The sequence below is a fragment of the Barbus barbus genome (genome assembly GCF_936440315.1).
Source record: "Barbus barbus genome assembly, chromosome: 28".
In the NCBI taxonomy this organism is placed as follows: domain Eukaryota; kingdom Metazoa; phylum Chordata; class Actinopteri; order Cypriniformes; family Cyprinidae; genus Barbus; species Barbus barbus.
The window spans coordinates 20,239,268-20,262,354 of NC_136756.1; the positions used below are offsets into that span (position 1 = coordinate 20,239,268).

At 37.4% G+C, this 23,087-nt stretch overlaps 2 protein-coding genes across 13 annotated transcripts; both read right to left on the minus strand.

The window, feature by feature from the left end:
- Window positions 1-4,139: 4,139 nt before the first annotated feature.
- Window positions 4,140-9,024, minus strand: LOC306848697 (MOB kinase activator 3A). Of its 9 annotated transcripts, none has more exons than XM_079383402.1 (6): window positions 8,800-9,021; window positions 8,522-8,664; window positions 7,824-7,861; window positions 7,224-7,697; window positions 5,152-5,354; window positions 4,140-4,512 (listed from the first exon to the last, which is right to left on the minus strand). In XM_079383402.1, the coding sequence occupies exons 2-6, from the start codon at window positions 8,554-8,556 to the stop codon at window positions 4,483-4,485; spliced, it is 780 nt and encodes a 259-aa protein (XP_079239528.1). In that variant the 5' UTR covers window positions 8,557-8,664; window positions 8,800-9,021; the 3' UTR covers window positions 4,140-4,482. The 9 variants fall into 9 exon arrangements, with proteins under 9 accessions (XP_079239528.1, XP_079239529.1, XP_079239527.1 ...); XM_079383403.1 differs by having other exon boundaries at window positions 8,522-8,592; window positions 8,800-8,995; XM_079383401.1 differs by having other exon boundaries at window positions 8,522-9,001.
- Window positions 9,025-9,658: 634 nt separating this feature from the next.
- LOC306848399 (tyrosine-protein kinase ZAP-70-like) lies at window positions 9,659-21,549 on the minus strand. Of its 4 annotated transcripts, XM_079382926.1 has the most exons (14): window positions 19,236-19,511; window positions 16,916-16,969; window positions 15,517-15,955; window positions 14,481-14,641; window positions 13,960-14,098; window positions 13,154-13,238; window positions 12,936-12,952; window positions 12,801-12,840; window positions 12,012-12,210; window positions 11,721-11,927; window positions 11,202-11,394; window positions 10,724-10,864; window positions 10,523-10,635; window positions 9,659-10,398 (listed from the first exon to the last, which is right to left on the minus strand). In XM_079382926.1, exons 3-14 carry the CDS (start codon window positions 15,916-15,918, stop codon window positions 10,281-10,283), a joined length of 1,815 nt encoding a protein of 604 aa, XP_079239052.1. In that variant the 5' UTR covers window positions 15,919-15,955; window positions 16,916-16,969; window positions 19,236-19,511; the 3' UTR covers window positions 9,659-10,280. The 4 variants fall into 4 exon arrangements, with proteins under 4 accessions (XP_079239052.1, XP_079239053.1, XP_079239051.1 ...); XM_079382927.1 differs by lacking the exons at window positions 16,916-16,969; window positions 19,236-19,511 and adding an exon at window positions 21,359-21,549; XM_079382925.1 differs by lacking the exon at window positions 16,916-16,969 and having other exon boundaries at window positions 19,236-19,536.
- Between the last annotated feature and the right edge of the window lie 1,538 nt (window positions 21,550-23,087).

Here is a 23,087-nt window from a genome sequence, read left to right on the forward strand (position 1 = left end):
TGATGCAATATTCTGCAACAGACAAATTAACTGTCAAAAACCCCAAATGACTAAGCGTGAATTTCTAAACAGCTGGTGAGAACTGGTTTTCTATTAAGGAAATATCAAAGCAACAGCTAATAATGACGTGAATTGATACTGTTTGGTCACGTCATGCATATAGGCTGTATATTCACACACACACACACACACACACACACACACACACACACACACACACACACACACACACACATATTACAAATATTTATTAAAATTTTACATTTTATGATTGAATCGTTAGTTTTTCACCAACAAACCCTTTCAAGAGCAATATTTTCTTGTAGATTATTTAGGAACAATGCATGCACATTATCCACCACTAGAAAACAGCATTTATTACTCTATAAAACACAACTGTCTCATCTGTTTTACAGGCATGCTGAGTCAGAGATACATGGTCAGGAGTATATCCTCATGCTGGTGTTAATGAAAGCTTTGATGATTTCGATCCCTTGAATGAGCCAAGTGAAATGACTGAGATATGAACCCCTGATATAGTGAAGTGAAGTGACATACTGCCAAGTATGGTGACCCATACTCAGAATTCGTGCTCTGCATTTAACCCATCCAACGTGCACACACACAGCAGTGAACACACACACACCGTGAACACACACCCGGAGCAGTGGGCAGCCATTTATGTTGCGGCACCCGGGGAGCAGTTGGGGGTTCGGTACCTTGCTCAAAGGCACCTCAGTCGTGGTATTGAGGGTGGAGAGAGCGCTGGACATTCACTCCCACCACCTACAATCCCTGCCGGCCCGAGACTCGAACCCGCAACCTTTGGATTACGAGTCCGACTCTCTAACCATTAGACCACAACTTCCCAGTTTTGATACCCAAATCATTTCAGATTCCATGCAGTGTACACTGTCACAGAAACATAGTGAAACTTTCTTATAATAAACTCACGGTTATGTCAATAGCAATATATTATGTTCTTCAGTGGCTCAGGCTTTATTTTCTCAGGTGGTCAAATAAGTCAATGGCACTTAGAGTCATTTGGGTCCGAGGGACATCTTGTGACCCCCCCCCCCCCCCCCGCCTATCTCTCTGGTTGGCCTCTCAGTGTATTTTGGCCTATATATTCAGCCATGAAAACAATCCCAAAGATTACGCAAAGTTCAGAGTGACGCTCCGGAGGAAAGAAGCACATGATGAAATGCCAAGTTATGTTGAAAACAAGCCACGTGATAGAGGAGGGGCAGAGGGTACTCTGGGTTAACAGAGTGGGGCCTTCGCAAAAGGGTCCAAATGGTATTCTAACTCTCCATTGGGTAGGAATGCATAAGAGTCAATAACAGCAGTACACACATGTACATCTTAAAGAGGGTGGGATCTGATTGGTGAGGTTCTGTGGGTGTGTTAGAAAGAGTAATGTCTGGTTGTTCTGTATGAAAGAACTAATCTGCATTTGAATGTACAGTGCAAGAACATATGTGACATTTTTGATGGAGAGGAAAAGAGGAAAATGGAGAAAGTGAGAAAAAGAGGTGTTTGTATGATGACAGTGGAGTGTGAAAGTGAGTGTGTGTGTGCGCTGGAGAGGGAGAGAAAGACAGACAAGTGTGTGTGTGTGCTTGGATTGATCTCTTTGGGAATTCTGTAGTCCTCTTCTGTTACATCAAGGGTGTGTAGATTTTCTGAGGAGTCAGCTAGTACATACACACAGGATGAAGATGTATTCTGCTGTAGCACCTCAACGTTTCCTGGAATCAAAATGAATTTGTTAGGAAAGCATACACAACTTTTGAGACGGTCCTGACAGCAGAATACACCTAAATGTAATTAAATCCAAACTACCTGCTTAACCTGAGAGTGTGGATTATATGGTATTACACTTTGGGTGCACCAAAACAAGGCATAATTAGCCAAGGTTTGGCTAATTAAAGAAACTAATACATAATAAAGCTGAAATGTTTCGTAGCAAAACCGTGACAGTGGAGGAAAGCATGCACTTCCTTCCTCTTAAATGAAGAATTTTGTCCAGCCCTAAAATATTTTTCTGATTAAGCAATGTGTCCTGGGCCCCTATTGCGCAAGTGTGCTTTTTTCAGTTTCTCCTAGAAATCTCACAGAAATTGGAAATCCTCCAGGCACCAAACAACAAACCCAGAATCTGAAAATACTTGTGGAACAGATGGAAAAATATTTGCATGCCTGAGAGAGTCAGAATAGCCTGAGTTTACAAAAGAACAAAACAGTGACGTAAATGCGCGGGTAAAAACAACAATTTAAAATTAAGCACAGGATCACACTGAATTTTTAGATAAAGCAGCCAATTCATTATATTTAAATAGCCTACAGATAGCTTATACATAGGCCTACGTACGACATATATCTAGATATGTACTAAATGTCCTTAGATATGTGTACATATTATATACACTTATCTAAGGATGTTTCTATCATAAAACTAATTTGTTCGTTTTTTATTATTAAATTAGACTACATGTGTTTGTGCAAAGATTTATTTTAGTTTTAGAGTCCCAGTGTTACAGCAGTCCAGTATAAAATAGCATATTCGAATCCCAAGATAGACAACCTTATGCAACATTTAGCCGCATTGAATCAGCTTGAAGGTGCCAATGCTTGATCACAGCGCGCGCGCACGAGTGTGTTTTCATCTCGTTCTGCACGTATCCTCCACTCTAGGAGCATGAGGTCAAAGCCCCGCCCACTGACGTGCCGTTTCCGCTCTCATTCCAGTTCTGGTACATTCCGAGAGAACGCAACAGAATCGTTATTGCGGTTCTTGCAGATCCAGATCATTACACGTAGCACACGGCCAGGCGTTTTGTTTTGCTGTTGAAAGCGAAAGAAAACGTCTGTTGTGGTGCGGATCTGTTATCAGTGCCGCAGGAATGTAACGGGACAGCAAGCAGTGTTGTGATTAATCTGATCCAACTAAGTACTACGTGTTGGTAGCATAGATTGTGTTTAAACTTTTATTTTCATGTAGAAAATATGTTTTCTTATATTTTACAGAGCAATGCTTTGTAAAATGAATCACTTTTAAGTCGGTTCTTTGAATCAGTCAATCACACTCGCAAATTGGACATTAATTAATGTAATCAATGGTGCACACTGTATATGGCCGTAGATTATGATTATTTGTAATATTTCATTAAAGAATTAAGTAGCTTAAACGCTGCAAACTCGTAGCTTGCAATATAAATAGCCTACATTCTCTGAACAATAGCTTTCAGTTTTGCGGCAGCTTCAATTTGAGTAGATTACATTTGTGCATCAAAACACTTAAAGCGCATATAAACTTTGTAAACCACTTGGCTTTGGAAATGGGCATGACCTTGTTGCAGCGTTCAACGTCGGTGTTGCATGACACTAAAACACGCCCACTAATTATAATGCAGAGACTACTGGAAAAATCTGGAACTGCGGGCAGACTAAAGAGATTGCGACATAGAGAGGTGATGTTGAAGTCCAGGGTGGAGCTCGATTTACAGTAAATGACTTCATCATCCAGATAAACTGGGGATGAAGAATTATTTCCTCTAAACGTGCAACTCAGCACTTATTCAGCATGTAGGCTGGTAGACAACAGAGCAGAGATCACTAGAAACTCATTACACATTGGCTGATTAATCGTAGTTAAAACGCTAAAGAAAGGACAATTATAAAAATCTTGTACAAAAACGAAAACCCATTGCATAACCAAACTGTGGACCTAGTTTAATAAAATTAGTGATCGGAGCTCAAGGTAATGCAACATTTCATCATCCAGCTCTGTGTTGTAATATGCTTTTATCGCCATCTAGTGGACAGAGACTAGAATCAGCAGGCTTAAAGAGCACAATTATTTATGTCAGCCTGTGAACGAGATGGTCCTTCTGCAGTGAGGGGCTACTGCCTTTAACTGCAATTTAATTTAATTGTGAAGATTATGAGAAGGCTGAGAAAATAAGACTGAGACAGTAAACTGGAGAAACAGGATTGGAAAGAAAATGGCAGGGATGATGTACTGAACGATGTCTCAAATGTCAGGCATTAAGACCTGCCACGTCATCAAGTTTCTAGCTAAAATTAGTGATGATGAGAACATGAACCGTAACCAAGAACAAAGACGATGACATACAGACAAGAGGAAGTGGTTTTAATCTCAACGACATACATAAATAGTCAAATATAATCTGTATGTTAAAGATTATAACAGTTCGACAGAACAAAAGGAATGATTCAGAACAAATTTGGAAAAACAAAAATAATCGATAATACAGATTTCTATTAAAAATACTCTCCATATGCCTACACATGAGAATATAGAGAGATGTACATGTCTCTCCCTAAATACAATATTACAGTACTTTAAAAGTGTATAAAAATAAAGTCTTTGAAAGTTTGTTTTTTGTTTCATCTGCTTTTAAATTGTAAATTTGCATGGTTCTGATCTGTCTGAAATGGAAAGGTCCGCTCTCTTTTTCAGTGGCACATCCGTGCTGTCATCTCTTTCTGTTAAGAGAAATAAACACTGCGTCAGTATGAAAAACCATCACAAAACCACAAACTTCAAAAAAACAACCTGCCTCTTAAATTATAATCATTTCTTATTCACTTGTGCAATTAAACATGTTGTTTTAAAATGTGAAATACACAAAGATCATATAATTCCCTGTGTTTATATACTTTATAGGTGGAAACACACTGTGTAAAGAGCCACAAGCTCCTGATGTCAGTAACAGGACCTGCGGGTGACATCTGATCCCACGGCATCAATTCAACTGTGACTACTGAGTTAATGAACTGCTGTGTCTATAGACGAAGGGTTTTTCTGCATTAGGAGCTCAGACGCTCATTAACTGCCTGTGAGAAAATGATAGAGGCTGGAATCAAAACCGCTGACTCATCTTTTCCTAATGTGGGCCTACCAATTAGCAAAGCCATTATAAAATGGGCTTGTTAGCTACTAATCATTACATGACGCATTAGTGCTTGTTTCTGTATCTGTCGCTCTTTGTTTCTCGCTTTCTGCTCTCATTAAGTTATGGAAAATCACTCTGACACGTTTTAAAACCACGCACACATAAAGAGACACATGCACATATAATATAATAATATTTGCCTATTGCTGTCTTTTACACATATGCATACCAGAGGTTCCAGCTCTTTGTGGTCTATGAGGCTGAATTCAGTAACAAAGTTATAGAAATGTTTGTAACAGGTGTTCACGTGGGCCTCTGCTCCCATCTGGCTCACGCGGTCAAAGTGGTGGATGTAGACGTGGACAAAGACTCGGAACAAACGAGACAAGATCTTTTTTGCTACCTGCATAAAGGTCTTAGGGAATGGCGTACCTAAAAAGAAACAACACATGGAAATGAATAACATACATGTTTCAATGTGAAAACAATAAAAAGAATGAGAACTAAAACACTTTTTTTTTTTGAAAGTTATATACACTTTGAAAAGTTTGGGGTCAGTAAGATTTTTTGGAAGAAATTAATACATATTCAGCAAGGACACAGTAGAATTGTTTAAAAGTGGCAGTATTGACATTTATAATGTTACAAAATATTTCATTTTTAAATAAATGCTGTTCTTTTGAAATTTCTATTCATCAAAGAATCCTGAAAAATCGATTTCCACAAAAATAATAAATATTTCTTGAGCACCGGATCCGCATATTAGAATAATTTCTGAAGGATCATGTGACACTAAAAACTGGAGTAATGACTGCTGGAAAAACCAGCTTTGCCATCATAGGAAGACATTTAAAAATATATTTATATAGAACAATTATTTTAATTGTCATAATATTTCACAAAATCTTACGTAAACTTTTGAACGGTAGTTTAGTTTGAAGTGCGAGTGGGTTTATGAGGGTTATTAATTTCTCTTTGTAACTTCACATCCTTATCAGGTCCTAACATATGAAACTACGTCAAACAAGGTATTTGTAGATAAGAGACAGAACTGAGACGACATGTTAAGCCTGCTGATATCATCAGAGGAAACAAGTGCCTCATATCCCTGGATGGGAGGAAACTCTTTATAGCTTTCCTTTCTCATCCGCACGTCCATCTGGGACACGTGCTACGATGGATTCTAAATCGCAGAATCGTATTTCCCCAGCGCTGTATGTTAATAGAGTCCCGAGATCTGACCTGTATGCAGACAACCATGTCCTTATACACGGCAGATTCTCTAACTGTCTCGTTGCATTCTAAGAATCTGTTGCATTAGCAGACTTGCCTAGGTCTATTTATATCCCACTGTAAATTGTATGACCCAATTTGAAAGGCACCACAGATGTGAGATGGCAGGTTGAGGATAATGAGACAAAGCCTGGGAAGTCAAACACTACACTTGACCATCCCAAGTTTTCTGCATGTTTGACTATCTATACCTTGAATTGGAGTTTATTTAGCATCTTAAATGCTCCCGGTCAACAAGTTACTTTTTATATGGTGACCTATATGATGGTCATTTTGAGACATCCATGAGACTAGAAGTGTCTTTAAATGTCTGCATAGCTCATTCTGATGACCTGATGGGGTTTAGGTTTGGATGACTAAAAGAGAATAAATACATCAGTGTCAAAAGGTCCAGTATTAGGACATTTAAGCCACATTTTTGATGACTTTTTCATTTCATACTGTATGTTCACTAAAAATCCTTTAGTTAGTTATGAGAAAAAAATCTTGAATAATCCTTTGATTAATCTATTAATCAAAGGATCAAGTCAATTAATCTATTTGAAGCGTGATCAAATACATTTTCAGCTATTAATTCATTAATTCCCTCCTTATAACACTCAAGGTTCAAGGAGGGGTTCGTATTGATGCAATTGAAGAACCATTTTGGTTTCCCCAAAGAAAATTTCTAAAAACATTTATTAAAAGAAGTATTCTTAACTAGTGTGAGGAATATTTTAATAACCTAAAGAATGATCTTGTGCAATGGGTAGGTTCCATGGATGTTAAAGGTTCTTCAATGAACCATTGATGCCAATAAAGAGCCTTTATTTTGAAGAGTACAAGCAAACTAACTCAAATCTTATCCCTTATCTACAGTGAAGTAAACAGTATAAGTTATGTACAAATCAATATTCTTGTATTTAAAGAATTTGGGCTTTAAACCTGATTAACAACTAAACACATCCAACAAATCAAGGAAATGTTGGTGTCAATCCAAATGTTTTGTTTGGATCATTAGGTCCTTACCAACATTAGTGGGGAAGATCTGCTCATTGTTGATCTGGACCTCAATCCAGTCCATTAGCAGGCTCATGTATTTGGGTGCAGAGAGAGCGGTGGGCTTCTTGTACTTTTGCTCATCCTGCCAGCGGTACTCGTACTTCGGCCCACCGGACATAATGGGGCAGGTCTGGTCTGTGCAGGAGTCGCTGATGGTGCCGTAGATGAGGTTGATGCGGTTAAAGAAGTCCACCACGTGAACGGCCACCCAGTCATTGAGGCCTTCGCCGTGCGGCAGCTGCACGGCCTGCTTCAGGTCCAGGCCGGCATTGAGGGACGCCTGTGCTTTCTTGTGCAACTCGAAGCGCTGCGTTCCAGGCTCAAACTTGCGCTTGGGCCGGAATGTTCTGTCCTTGTTGAAGACTTGTTTTAGGGCCATGGACATAGTTGCTGGGGGACAGGATGGTTGTGTAATGTGTCTAAAATGAGCCTTTTGATAGCCTGAAATGAGAAATTAAAGGACAGATAAACAAGGAAAATATTGTGTGGAGGCTTTTCAGTATCACCAATTGAGGAAGGATGGATACTGAATGAGAAAAAGGGAGAGAAAATAAAACTAGGTCAAACCTTGTCTCCTCCAGGGTTCCCAGACCTTTTGGAAGAAGCTTAGATAAAAGCAAGATAAAAACATTAACTAAAGAGGACTTTATTAATTTACATGACTTTCTCTAATATGTCTAGGTTTATAGATGGGAACCCTGGTAGATAAAACATTAAAAGAGTGCTTGGGATTTTCTTTTTCTTCAGGTTGTGACACTGAAATAACTTCATATTTTTCGACCAACATTTCATTCTTGCACATGCATTTTCTCAAACTCAAGGATTAATTCCAATCTGCTTTGCTTCAACATAAGCGGTAAAATGGCACATGTACTGGGAAGCAGTAAACAGATTGTTTCAGTTTAACCAGCTGAACAAACAATATATCATATATGTAAAAAAAAAAAAACTGGTCACTGAACAGGTAGCATACAGAGGTATTATATTTAGAATATTAGGGGAATTACTGAGTAATTTCCTGTTGGGCACCATGGGGTGGCATTTACTGGCCAAGGCAGGGGGATTCCAACAACTTCTATAATATTTACAGTATATTTATTAATAACAGAGAACACATCTATTCCAAAAGTAGGCCTATGCATTTAAAATTAAAACATTTAAATAATTTAAATACCCTTTTAAGTTAAATATACATATACATGTACATACAACAAATAGCTATTTAAATGAATGTTTAAAAATATTGTAAACATGCAAATACATACATGTTTGTAAATGAATGGATGCCAGTTGCATGCATCAAAAGCGAAACATGTTGCGCGAGACGCTCCTCTCTCTTACACGGTAATTCCGTATGACGATGTCGTTTTTAATGGCGTGACCAGGACCGATAATCACACAAATTTAACTTTCAAGGAAACATATAGGTGTGATAACAAAATAACCTTTGTAAAATCGCGAACTGAATACCCAGAACGTACAAAATAACGATGTTGTGAAGCCAATGTTTTCGTAGCGTACAGTGAAGTTGAAGCAAACTTACCGAGCGAGCGCCTTTCTTGTTCCGCTTTGATGTGAACCGCCTTTTTACACCGCCCTCTATTTGTTCGTTATTCAAGAACGTTCGTGGTTATTGTAATTACATTGTATTTGCAATTGTTATAGAGTTAAAAGGAACGTGGCCTTCGTACTGTAACAATTATTAAGTCCACACTTTCTAAGGAAACCACAAGCCCCTCCCCGCTGAGCAAAGTACACTTCCTCTATTGAAACATCAGTGGAGCCTCTCCAGTCTGCCACTGAACATGAAGGAAGTGCATTGGATACGAACTAACATCAAAACATTTAATGCATCGGAGATTTTTATTGCAAAAAAAAAAATGTTAAAAAGCAGTCTTTTAAATTCACATTAAACTAAAGTATTAGCTGGCAGACTTATTTTGGCTGGCGAGGTTTAGTTTTGAAAAGCAGTTTCTGAATAGACACATACCTTAAAATCATACCATAAATACTACTACTACTAATTAATTATTATTAAATAAAATATAAATAAACACTAAAAAGATGCACATGTTATGGTGTAAGTTGTAAGGAATCTGTCCTCAAACAGAATTTTCTATAAATCAATAATAAATAGCACAAATATAACTGGTAATTATAATCAAATCGTTTTGGCTGATATTGTAATTAATAATAAATTTGACATTTAAAACAATTGTGACAACCTGCCCTAGAGTATAACATTTATAAAATTAAACCTGTTCTAAAAACGTTTACCTTACATAGTTTCCTCTTAGTGTGGCTTTAGCTGTGGTCTCCTCTTTGTATAATTTTTTACAAATATCTATTAGGCCTATCTTTTTATGCTCAAGTGGAAAGGTTATGTGACAGTCAGCTCCAGTGCATGTTTAACATGAATTGTTTTATTGTATGTGCAGTTTATTGCAAGTTTAAAAAACTCCAGAAGTTTCACAAAATTAATACAAATGTTTGAGAACATATATTGTCAAAAGGAACACTGAAAACTGCAGGAAACTTACAATCAAATTATTCAACAGAAAACAAGACCATGAAGTTTGAGTAAGTATTTCTTTTCATCACGAAAGTGTTAATGGATGACAGAGAAAATACATCCATCTGATGTCAATAACTGAAACATTTGCAGCAAGAAAAGCATTTCCTGGCACATTTAAATAGTAATTAGGCACTGAATAGTATTATGAGCACTGATAATAGCAGGCCAATAATAAAAAAAAAAAGGTGACTTGCATTACTCAGTCAATAGTTTGATAGACATAATATTAAAGTTACTTAATTTTAAAACTGTTCTTCACATGTTTTCACTCTGTCCTGGTTCAAAAGGTCAAAGGGACCCACAGGAAAAAAAAAAATCTGTACAAAAACGGAAATCTGGTAATTTTCTGCCAGCACATTAACCATTAAGTTTGTAGACATTTCCTTTAACCCAAAACACACCAGAATGCAACGCTAAATTCAAAATGCATAATAGATTTGCCCTTCTGATCAATTCGGGGGCTGTCCGTTCTCTGTTTTCATGTACTCTGGAATCTTTTTGGAAATGGAGTAATAGAAAGTTCTCATCTTCTCCTCCACTTTGACAAAGCTTAGCCGTTCTTCATGCCTGAAGAATACGAGAGTCAGATGTCAATCAGAGGTTCTTTATATTCCTCTTGAAATTCCCCTCAACCACACACAAGCAAACAGACAAGTAAGTTTATAATGTCAGAGCATTAGATTATATTTACTTGTATGTCCAGCACTCCTTCATCAGTTCATACATGGCCTCAGGACATCCAGCAGGGCAATCCATACGATTACCACTATCAATAAAACTCATGACCTCTGGGCCTTTCATTTTCTGCATGAGGAAGAGTAAATGGATGAAAAGTCACATGTGCAACTCATTGAAGTTGGTTTTTAAGTAGCGTGACAGTGTAAATATTTACCTTATAAGGCTTTCCTCCAAAGGAGAAGGCCTCCCACATCGTAATGCCAAAGCTCCAAACGTCACTTTTGCTGGAGAACTTATGAAATTGAATGCACTCTGGTGCGTACCACTTCAGAGGCCATTTACCTCCTGTACGGGCCTACACACATACAAAACCACACTCTGAACAAATATTCACTTTTTACCTTTTTTATCGCACCATCAATCAGTAGCCTCTGGTTATTTAGTTATATTGCTGTATTGGGCCACTGATGGTCATGTGATTAGTCATGAAACAGGAACAAGGAACTAATCCAATTGTAAGTATATTTGACAGTGCAATATACTGTAGAAGATGTATTTAGAATGTATTTAGAAAAGAGAGGATTTCATTTCTCCAAGACTACAATGTGTCCCATTAAAGTACAAAGATACACAGATATTAATTGTACTAAAAATGTAATTGTGTTCCAAATGTACAGCTGAGAGCAGCCCACCTTGTAATAGTTGTCATCTGCACCCAGTGCCTTGGAGAGACCAAAATCACTGATCTTGGCATATTGCTGGTTGACTAATAGTACATTACGGGCTGCCAGGTCTCTGTGCACAAAGTTCCTTCCTTCTAAATACTTCATCCCCATTGAGACTTGATGCATTAACATCACAAGGTTTTCCGTAGTGATCTGGTCCCTGAAAGGTGCAAAAAGAGTTAATGTAAACTGATGATCAACTTGGGAATTTTCAGATTTAGTCAGAACAATGTTTTAAATGAAGACTCTATTTATACAGATTATAGAGATTTCACACTTTTAACAGAAATCACTATTAAATCACTACTATCACAACTATGTCACTAAAATATATTTTATACCGTATATTCCTTAGACTGTGTAGCATATATGTTCTAATGTACAAAATAGACTATATGTAGAAAAAAAATCATATATTCTTCCACTATATATTAATAACACAAACAAAAGAACAAGTTATAAATATCTTTATTCTGATTTACTCACTTCTTGCCAGAGAGAAACTTGTTGAGTGGGCCAGCAGGGGCCATTTCCATCACCAACATAAGCACTTCGGCCTCACAGAGTCCAATCATGCGCACGATGAACGGATCACTCAGCTGGTGCATAATATGGGCCTCTCGCATCATTTCATCCTTTACTGATTTTTCATTCTCATTCTTCAACACTTTAATCGCCACATCAATCTGTTTGCTGCACAAGAGAAGGAAACGTGCTTATGAAGTGTTAAAAATTTTAAAATGTTACAACACAAATTCTTCCACTCTTTGTAGTCACCTTTCCATTTTGAATACACCTTTCTTGACACAGCCAAAGTTGCCTGAACCAAGCTCCACCTCGTCGATCATGAGCTTGTCTCTCTTGATAAACAGGGTCTTCTTCTTGCATTCATTTGGATCATCATAAGGACTGGTGAATGCATCATGGTCCATTGGCAAAGCTGGACGTGGCGCCTCAGGTCCCGAAGACTTGGGCACTGGGGAACAGCACAGTGGATTTAGTTAGTAGTGTGCTAATTAACTTTTAAAAGTGCTAACTAGTGCTATTTAAAACATTATTTGTCATTGCTAACAAGTAAACATAAATATCCTTGTGGTAGATGTAGTGCTTATGCAGAAACCTATATGTTGTAAGCACACAGTGGTTAAAAATTCACATTTGAGCTATGATTGTGGCAAATTCTCTTAACGTCATAACCACAGACCGTATTTTCTTCATAAATTGAAAACTAGTATTCTGAAAACCCATATAAATTCCAGCAGAAACACGTGGTTAATGCAAATTCTCGTTTGCAAGACCACAAACTGCACAGCTCTACAGAAAATCCAAGCAATTTATTTGTGTTGTTCTTTGTGCAAAAATATGTGGTCTGATTCCAGAGAGTTTAGCAGTAATAGCCAAAACTTTATGCATTTATCACTAAGACAGCACAGCGACTCTGAGACTTGGACTGTTTTTGTTTTAAACATGTTTCAAGTAGACATAAATGTCTAGGCATATTTGTTGATTTTATCACTGCTTGTTAGACGGTTTCAAATGTCAAATGTTGTACCGATACAATCTTACCCATAGGGGGCGGTGTGTATCCATTACCCCTCGGCCTCCTCTGAAACACACAAACAGAAACCCCGAACGATTAAACAAACGCACAATATTATTAGACGTCTTAAAAAAAATAGATGTTCTTTCAGACAGACTTACCGGACCAGTAGTAAGAACTAAAAGTGAAGAAAAGAAAAGAGAAGAAAAATATGATCTTAGCCATTTTTACTCACAAATAGCTAGTTATTTCAATGGAACCGTACCATGTCAAGCCCCAAGATTGAATATTCAGACATTTGTAGTGTGTATACAGAAATTTGTAGTTTTGGGTAAGAGATATTTTTTACATGAAATGTTTTTAACATTAAAGTTTATACCTGATGCTGCATTGCTTTGGTTGACACATGGTTCTCTCAGTACAGTCACAAGACCATCAGGCTTCATCTTTAAATACTCCACCAGCTGCCCTCCATAGGAATATAATTATTACAAAAAACATCAATGACAACTACAATAATAAAAATCACACAACGAATTTGTAACATTCCTGACATGGTCGTAAATTATTATTGTATTAGCATATCTATTGCATGTATTTGCTTGCTTTGCAGATCCGTATGGCAAGCAATTTTGACTTTTATTCTTTTGCAGGATATGAATTCTTGATACCAACAATTCAATTTTCACTGGTTAAAATGCTAATCCTAGTGGAAATCAAATTCCTGATCTCAAGAATTAGCATTTTAACTATAGTGAAAATTTAATTGTTATTAATCAAGAAGTCATATCCTGTGAATGAATCAAAGTCAAAATGGCTTGCCATAGATCAGATCTTCAGCTGTTATACTAAAAGTTTCAATATTTAAAAACAACTTAATATGCAAATTTTTATTGTGCAATACTTTAAATGATTATTTAATTTAATAATTTTGTGGTGCCAAACACCACAGACAGCATGTACAAATAAAAAATCATTATATAACTTTTTGCACAAAACATAAATCTAAACCATCTTTGTCATCGGCATACTCTTTTTGGAACTAAATATAATGAATTAAAATACATAAATGTTGAAGCTCATTTTGTAAGCGGCGTTGTGCAAAAGATATTTTTACCCCTCAGTCTTTATTACTCCTTAATAAAGTGGAATATGAGATGACTGACTCTGATGGGTGAAGCATACCTGCCACACAGTGTCAAATTTAGTTCCCTCTGGCATTGCGTATTTCCCTGATTTGTCGTGCAATATCTGATAATGGTATACTGTTTTTCCATATGTCATTGACAGCGCAAACGTGCCAAGTTCTTCTCTCTCTCGGACTCTGGAAAACAAAACAAATGACAAGATCACAGGTCAGTTATTTGTTTGTTGCCGATGTGCCTTCTGAGTTATAGGAGTAACATATACATGTCATCTCGACCAATCCTGCTGTGTGTCTTTCTGAATTTCCTATTTTCACGATGCAGAGAAAGCTTTTTGAGGCAATGTAGATGAGCGAATACAGCATCTATAGCCAACATAATTTTGTAATCATCTGCTTTGCTTTAATTTTACTCATTACATCACCTCAATACCCAACTCTATCTCTGCTACAAACAATATTGTTCATCAGATTTGCCTCTAAAAGCAGCCTGTGTGTCATCATGACATTTCCAACCTAATGCTGCAGGAAAACTTTAGACTGACTCAAGCTCTTCACTCACAGGAACTTTCCATCAGGCTGAGATCCTGAGTACAGTCGTCTCTCACCCTCCAGGCGAGGAATCTTGCCATGGAACCAGGGCATTTTCTCATGAGCTGTGGTGGCAATCAGTTTCTCTAGCTGTGGGGCCTGGCTTATGATGGCTTGTTCCATGGCTTCCCCCTAAAACAGATACCATAATATTTCATTTTTTTGTTCTTTTATTAAAAAGGGTCAAAAATGTCCTCACTGTTGGATAATTTTTGTATTTTTGTAAAGAAACAAAGTGCACAAAATACGGTGTGAAATGCATTTAAATAAGAGGTATAGGCCATAATGGTGTGATGTCAATGCAAGCGTAACTTTAAGGGATCCATTGTACAGTTAACTAAAAAAATGAAAAGCATGAATTCTAATTGTGCAAATGTAAATGTAAGAATGTATGTTATTACACTTTTCGTTTTAAAGTTAGAAGAACTTAAAATATGATTAATTGGACAGCCCACCTAAAAAAAATTAAATTCTGTCATCATGTATTCAAGCTAGTGTTGTTCAAAACCTGTATGACTTAGTTTCCTCTGTGGAACATTAAATAAGTTTTTCAGAATTTTTTTGTAAAAAAAAAACAACAATTCAGAAGTCAGTGTTAACCAAAAGTATTTCACTTCTTTTCGGCTCTGCAGAAGAAAGAAACACTAACATGTTTGGAACGACATGAGTAAATGATGGCAGAACTCTCATTTTTGGTTGAACTATCCCTTTAATGCAAGTATACTCTATATAACTTTATATAATTTTAACTCAACTCTATATAATTTATGTAGATCAGAACATTTTTCAGATTTACATCACTAATGATCTGTTCTGTGTTGAAGTACTTTTTCACTTCCCCGATTATGTATTTTGCTTAAAGCAAACAAAACGGCAGTTACTAGTTTGGAAAAAAGTGATATGGAACCGTAAATCCTAGAACTATTTCATGGCCTATCAGTTACTGAATATTAATCCAAACCTTGCTAGTTAACCAATCAGAATCAAACCTGTTTTAAAGCTCTTACCTCCAGGTGCCAAGTCTGCCGCACATATTCCCTGAGCATATTTTCCCTCAGGCTGTCAAAGACGCCCATCTTGATTTGCGTTTCAGCCGATCGCAGGCAGGGTTTTTTCAAGGTGCACATGAGCCCATCGGAGTCTTTGCTGTAGAACTCACAGAGCTCAGCAGGTCCACAGTGAGGCTTGCCACCTGCGATGCAGTATGTGCCGTTGAGCTGTTTTTCAATGGAGTAATGGTAGAACTCCAGGTTCCAAACCAGGGACAGGACGTAGCCGCCCAAGCTGCGGAGGCACTGGCGCAGGAGGAAGAGGCCGTCTCCCATGCCGGCCAGCTTCAGGTGCTCCTCGGCCTCCGAGCGACTGATGCTGCCATAGAAGAACGGAAGGTCCGCGGCAGGGTCGGACATGATGGAGGCGACAAGGGGTTGAAGACTAGATCAGAAGCTGTGGAAAATGATGTTTGAGAGAGAAAGAGAGAAAACCAGAGAGAACGAGAGAGATTGAAGTGACTGATAACTTCAGCAAAATGGGGCAGTCTGTTGTGAACATATGTTTTTGCTGATGTGGGATGTGGGAGGATGTTTCCCGTCTGAAAGCATCTCTCCCTCTTTTTCTCAGTTTCTCTATTTATATCTAAAACTTGGACATTTTTGGCTATTGATGGCCCTGTGTGATCAAAAAAAACTTGGTATGTGGAGGTATATAGAGTTAATAAGAGAACATATAAAGGTTGGTGTGGTTGGCGCTTTAGCGCTTTGCAACCGGCAAAGTCTCGCATTCGGATCAAATCACCACAACAGGAAACTCAGACATATCCTTCCCCGCCCCCGCCAGCTCTTTATGACAACCCTCCACCCTGCGCAGGTGCTGATGCTTCAAGAATGTTCCTAAGCTTGTCAACAGACTCAGGCTTTGCTGAAACACTCTCTGGGACTGAAAGAAAATCAAGCAGATAATTAAAAATGCTGTACTTGTAGATATCAAAAAGGCACAAAGATGTGGACCATGAAACACACGTCTATAACAGACTTCCTCATGATGAACATTTTCCAGTGACTGAATGCTAGTGATGTGTAGGAAAATAGGAGGTCAGTGATGAAACATATAAGCCAGAAAGTGAAAACTGCATGAAAACAAAACAAAAAAATCCCTACTGCTTTTCTCAACGCCTCACACTTTAGATTCCATCGTTTTATGCAAATGATCTGACAGTGTCTTCTAGACACAATGGCACATGGCCTGAGGTGGCATCACATGGAGTGACAAGTGGAAGGCCCTAGACAGGCAGCTTTGATTTAAACCACAGCTTCCTGGACACAGAGCTGCCCACATTTACAGGGATGACAACGGTTGAAGACACAGAGAAAGACCCACAGACACACATGTACACACACACACACAAACCTTGTCTTAAACCACCACAGGCCACAGCAAAGACACTGGGGGACAGTGCACTGTCTGAGGGGAAACATGAGACTCATGAGGCAATTTGATCCTTTCCATTTTACATTTGGAACTTAATGTAGGTGTGATGTTGCAATTTTTTACCATTATTTATGTAACCCTTGAATATAACACAACATGAAGGATCTATAATATCTGCTCAAAATGCTGATTTAGCATTATTTTAGCTATACAAATTACATTTTAACACACACATAAATGTATATATATATATATATATATATATATATATATATAGGCTTGTATGTATTAGGCTTCAGCCTTCGATCCTAGAGGATAAGCAGTTTTGGATAAATTGATATTATTTAAATATTGCATTAATAAACATTAAATATGTGCATATTTAGAAATGATATACATATAGATTATATTTAAATTAAAATAATTTAAATGTATATATTTATATTGATAATAATATAATAATTTTGGGAATGTAGAGGTAGTACTTAGGTCTACTAGTTTGAATTTGTATTTTCAGCCTTCAAAGATGTATCTTCAAGATAGATGTGTCAATGTTAAGCGGAAATTGTAATGGAATTTAATAATTTGTTTGTCTAAACATTATTTTCCGGTATGAAAGATGGGTGACGATATTGCGGCCGAGTCTCATCGAAACATCTTCTCTTCCGTAATGGGGGTAATTTTATCATTGCGAACAAAATGTCTCATGCATTCAGAAGCAAGCAACCATCTGAGATGGGTGTTTGCTGTCTATTTAATCTATAAAAGGAGCTTTGAAATTGAGAGGCTTTGAAAACTATTCATAAATAAGATCAAGGTGTTGAGGCATACGCTCAGTTTTAAGATTGTTTAGAAGTACTTGGAGATTTTGGAGATGAATTTAAAGCTAAGAAACCTAAGTTGGTACAGCTCATTTGATTGAGTTCACTAAAATGCCCCAATAATTGTTTCATAATTTTTGCAGATTTTCCATGTTCAGAACACAAAAATCTGAACTTTGCTACTTAATGAGCCCTAAAATATTCACAGTGTTTATGTCCATAGACCCACACTCAACTGCCATGAATGGAAACTAACTTTGTTCAAACAGGCAAAATAGCCTACAATGGAAACAAAAACCTTCTTTTTCCTATACGTAAAAGGCTATTTGACCCCTGCCCTTATCAAGACTACTCACTTAGGTTTTTTTTTATTACCCTTTTTCTTGTCCAACTTTGCATGATTTTGTGCCCATATTTAGATGGTCTCACAGGACCAATATCACGGGCATTCGGGCAGTGAAACAGTCTGGATTCTTGCCACTAAACTCAGTGAAACCTTTGAGTTACTTGTGATTCAGTGTTCCACATTGTGCATACTGATGCTTTATGGTAAAACAATGAATTCTGGAAAACACTGATTTCAATCAAGGAGAATTAAAGGACGTGTCTGTGCTATGACATAAGTTGAGCAAAATTATTAAAGTAATGGGACTCTCAATGCATCAAAATATTTAATTTCCAAAAATACATGTACAATCTTTTACAACCATTTACCTGTTAATTTAGAATGAAAATGGTGTACTGTCCTTCAAAATTACAACTTCTGCACCTGTTCTGCAGTTCAATAAATATTTTATCTTTGTGCTATCTTTTAAGCTGCTCTGTAGTGCTACTGATGCTATTTTATGTTTGAGACACATATTAACCTTCCGACTGCATATTATGTACAATTCATATACGTTTGCGCAATAAAACAAACTTAAAAAGCAAAAACTGACCAAATGCATAATATTTTTGCACATGGCTACAATTTGGATCCATGCTGGCAATCATAAACTCATGAAAAATCCCATTAAACAATCATTTATGATAATAATTCTACCTGTGAAAAAAGATACAACTGTTTGCAATGCTTAAAATTATAATAAATAAATAAATAAATAAATTTACAACTTCAAGATAAGGTTTGAAATTTGCACACTTTACTTTCCGCATTAAGAACATGCTTTACAACACACCACATCTGCTCAGACAGCGCTCAAAAGTGTTGCTTAATATGCATACATATATGCCAGCAAGATGTTACAAATTAAGCTGATATCTACAATCTTAAGTTAATGTAATGGTTATGTGTCTGTACGGTATTTGACCTCTGCTGAACATTACATTTGCTAATATCACTCTTCATTTGCACGTTACATGTCTGACATTTTGATCGACCTTGAAAGGTTGTGAATTTGCCTCAGGATAAGATAAGAACAGACGGTTCTTGGCAGACAGAGCCAAAAAAAGCCAGAATAATTTTATTAAACACTCACCGTGGCCTGTAGCTGAAATCCAGGAAGAGAGGGATAGAAAGAAAGAGAGAGAGAGAGAGAGAGAGAAAAAAGAGTGGAGACACGGCACGGATAAACTGGTGAAGGAGTTATAACAAATGTATTTAGTCTGCCGAAGTGATGAAGCTCTCTGATCTGGCTTGTACGCTAGACGGCTTCTATGCTTGCCAAGTTGTGTGTGTGCGTGTGTGTGTGTGTGTGTGTGTGTGTGTGAGCTTGAGAGAAAACGTGCACTTATGTGCGAGTATGGGTCTCTGTGTGTTTCTATGCACACAGGTGAACTGTGTGGGCTGCTCGAATCACTCAAATTTGCATTCCCTACAGGCTTCTCAGAAACTGTAACTTACTTTCTCACCCAAGTCTTGGGATGTAACCACTGAATGTTTTGAAATGCTGTGCTGCAGACTAATGCCTAAAACAGTTACAAGAAATTGCTTCATATATTTTGCATTCAATTGGTTTAGGGACCCATTAAAGCATTTGGGACATATATTTGGAGCAATGCACAGTGAAAACTCTCTTGAACAAATATCATTATATGGTTTTATTATCACACACAGAAAAATAATAAAATAAATCTTTAACTTGGAAAACATAAAAGCAAGATTCAGAACTTATTATACCTCATGCTCTGTTGAGTTTGTTTTAGTGTATTTATGTTGGCTTCCCAAAGACCCCTAATGTCTAAAGTGTGTAATAATAATAATAATAATGATAATTTTCAAATTACTTTCTATTCTTAAAATGTTTAAATGCTTTTTTGGTCCTAATAAAAACATTTGACTGATTAAAATGATTGATTTCTTTCCTCCATAAAGTAAACATGCACTTTTTAAGAGAAATGTAGGCCTAACTGATCCAGTATGCACTGTAAAACATGATTTTTAAGTTGTAAATAAAACAAATATTATTGGAGTATGAGTACAATGTATGAGAAAAATTAATTCAAAGTATTTTCTTTTTTTTTTCTTACTGTAATAATTCTGCTTCTGTTTGGGGTCAATTTGGCCACAGCAAAAATGCAATGTATAAATTTATAATAAAACAAATATCCTACATTACACACTATGATCAAAGAATCTTAGGCTATGTGAATATGTAAGTATGAGACTTGGAGACCTCAAACAGAACCCTTTTGAAATAGTTCTCAAAAGATTAAGAAATGTCATGAAGTATCAACCTGATACTTCAATGTTATGTATGTTTTAGATTAAAAGAGCCTCGATTCTTACAAGAACTTGCTTTATTTCACGCCTGTTCTTAATTTCAATGTGAAGGTAAAGGAATCACGTTTTCCTCTGAGGGTTCGTAACTGTTGACGACAGCGCATCTGGTATCCGGCTCTGTTTAGCGGGGTATCCGATATCCAACAGGTGATCGACTCCTCTGAGCACGAGTTCATCAAAGCGAATGTAACGGTGCGACGCACAGAGCGCGATTGTTCTTTGCGGTGGCTCCTCCCTGCGTTCACAGTCTATCTTCCTGCAAACGAGCGCTGTGCAGAAAGCCCTGTAGCATGGGGATGTCGGATTCATTTGAAAGAATCGATTCGTTCGGACGGTTCGTTTCCAATTAAGATGTTCGAACTGTTCGAAGATTCGAACTGTTCCAAGAAACGTTACGTTTGTTCTAAAATGCTCCTGTTTACTACGAAGTGTTTGAATGTTTTAGAGATTTTCTAAAAGATTTGCGTCAAGTGTGTATTTGTGGGGGAGAGAGCAGGAAGTGTTTGTTGTAACACCATTAGTTTAACATCTAGAAAATGTATCTAGGTTACAGGGAGAAATTACTAATATACAGACTACTAATAGCCCTGAGAGTAAAAACGTCCTTTGTTACAACAGGATTTCAGGACAAAAAATACATTCTGAGGTAAGAAAGTAGCCTACATATTCATTATTGGATTATAATTTAATTAATGATAATTCTAATTAATAAGGAATGGGTGTGAATTGATATATTAATAAATATTAGAACTGGTATTATCTGAATCAACAGGTTTTATTGTTTAATTGGATTTATGCACCAAAGACACGACTATTTTTCTACAACCTTGCCGCTTTGGTGTTTCCAGAGCCGTTGAAAAACTATTTTTTTGGCGTTACCTGTCAAGCAAGAGCAAGCAAGCTCCTCATCTCTCCAACGATGAAACGCGACGTTCCCACTCGTCGTTGTTTTCCTCTGCTTGTCTTTTTTCGGACGTGTAGGCCGTTGCTGACAAGTAGTACACGTTGAAACTCACTAAAACCGCGTCGAATTCAGAGTAGCCTACTTTCCGTGCAAAATGATTGACATGCAGAACGCCCCGCAAAAGGCCTGAACTCAATAATGAAATGCCTTAACTGAAAATTGAGTGTTTAATCTTATTTTTATACATTACTGACACTCTATCCTCCAAGTGCTTTGACCAATCTGTATTGTTAAAAGCGCTAAAGGTGACTTCCCAGCAAACACGTGAATGTGGGGCCAGATGTGGGAATGGGCTCAAGATGGGCATTTTATTTGGGGCCCACTTGGGTGACCCAGCTAGGACCCGCATAGGTGAACCCAGGTGGGCATCTTATCTGGGGCCCACTTGAGTGACCCAGCTAGGACCCGCATGGGTGAACCCAGGTGGGCTCCCAATGTGGTTCCCAGATGGGTAATTAATGGGAAATGTGTGCATGGGCTCAAAATGGGCTACACATGGGATCCTATTTGTTTTATCAAATATACAAGTGCAAACCTAATTAATCCCATATAGGATGATAGGATAGGATGATACATGCATTTATAGTGCACATATGTGTCTTTAAAATAATTTTTGTTGTTGTTTTGACACTTGGATTACTTAATTTAATCAAAATCTATCTAATTTTTACAGTCTATTATTCCAACACTCATGCATTTCTACCCAATTTTCCACTGACATATAGCAAAAAATACAATAAAATAAATAAAATTGAGCCACTTTAATTGTGCTGACACGCGAGATCCCATCCCCGACATCAAACTACCGCGAGATGCAGCCCTGCCTCGAGCGGCACGCAGGGTGGATCCCGCGAGATCTCATTTCCTATCCCCCACGTGCTGCATCGCGCCGGCGCCATTACTACTCACTAATTTTCTGGAGAAGACGTTTGTTTTCAGTGTATCCAAGGTAAGAATTTCAATTTTTAAAACTGAAAATGTAATTATATTGTTTACCAACCATAATGTTAACCGAAACATAGTTTGGATTTTTGTCTCGTTATATTTTAGACATCATACTACCATCGCGCCATATTTTTCCTCTTGGTTCTGGCGCCAATGCCTAAACCATAATGCTGTATGTCTTGGAGTTTCCTATGCCCTCTAAAAGTAAAAGACACTAAAAAGCTCATGCTTAAACTGCAAAGTTTGGCACCGGGCTGTGTGCTCACGATACAGGAAGATTACAATGATGAGGTCAAATGGCTAAAATAACAGAGAAGCTAGTGTAAATAAGTATATGTTAGCCTGGGACAGATCTCGATTTGAAGAGTAAACAATAAGGCTGTTGTATGCTTAACAATACATAAAATACAATATTACAACAATATTTAATATTTATCATGCAAACAGGAGTTTCTGACTTATATAAATCTGCATGAGTTTGCATTCGGGTGTTATTACAAATCATACAAATTGCCTAAATGAGAATTTAATATTTTTTTGTTTTAAGTAACAAGCATTTTTCTTACAGAAAGTAATTGGCCGGTCTCGGATGTTGATGCAGTGGAGCAGAAATTGGCAGACCCCACCTTCCAGAAACAAGAGGTATGTTCTAACATGACCCTTTAGCAGGTTCACAGCTGAACTTTACCGGTTTGGCAT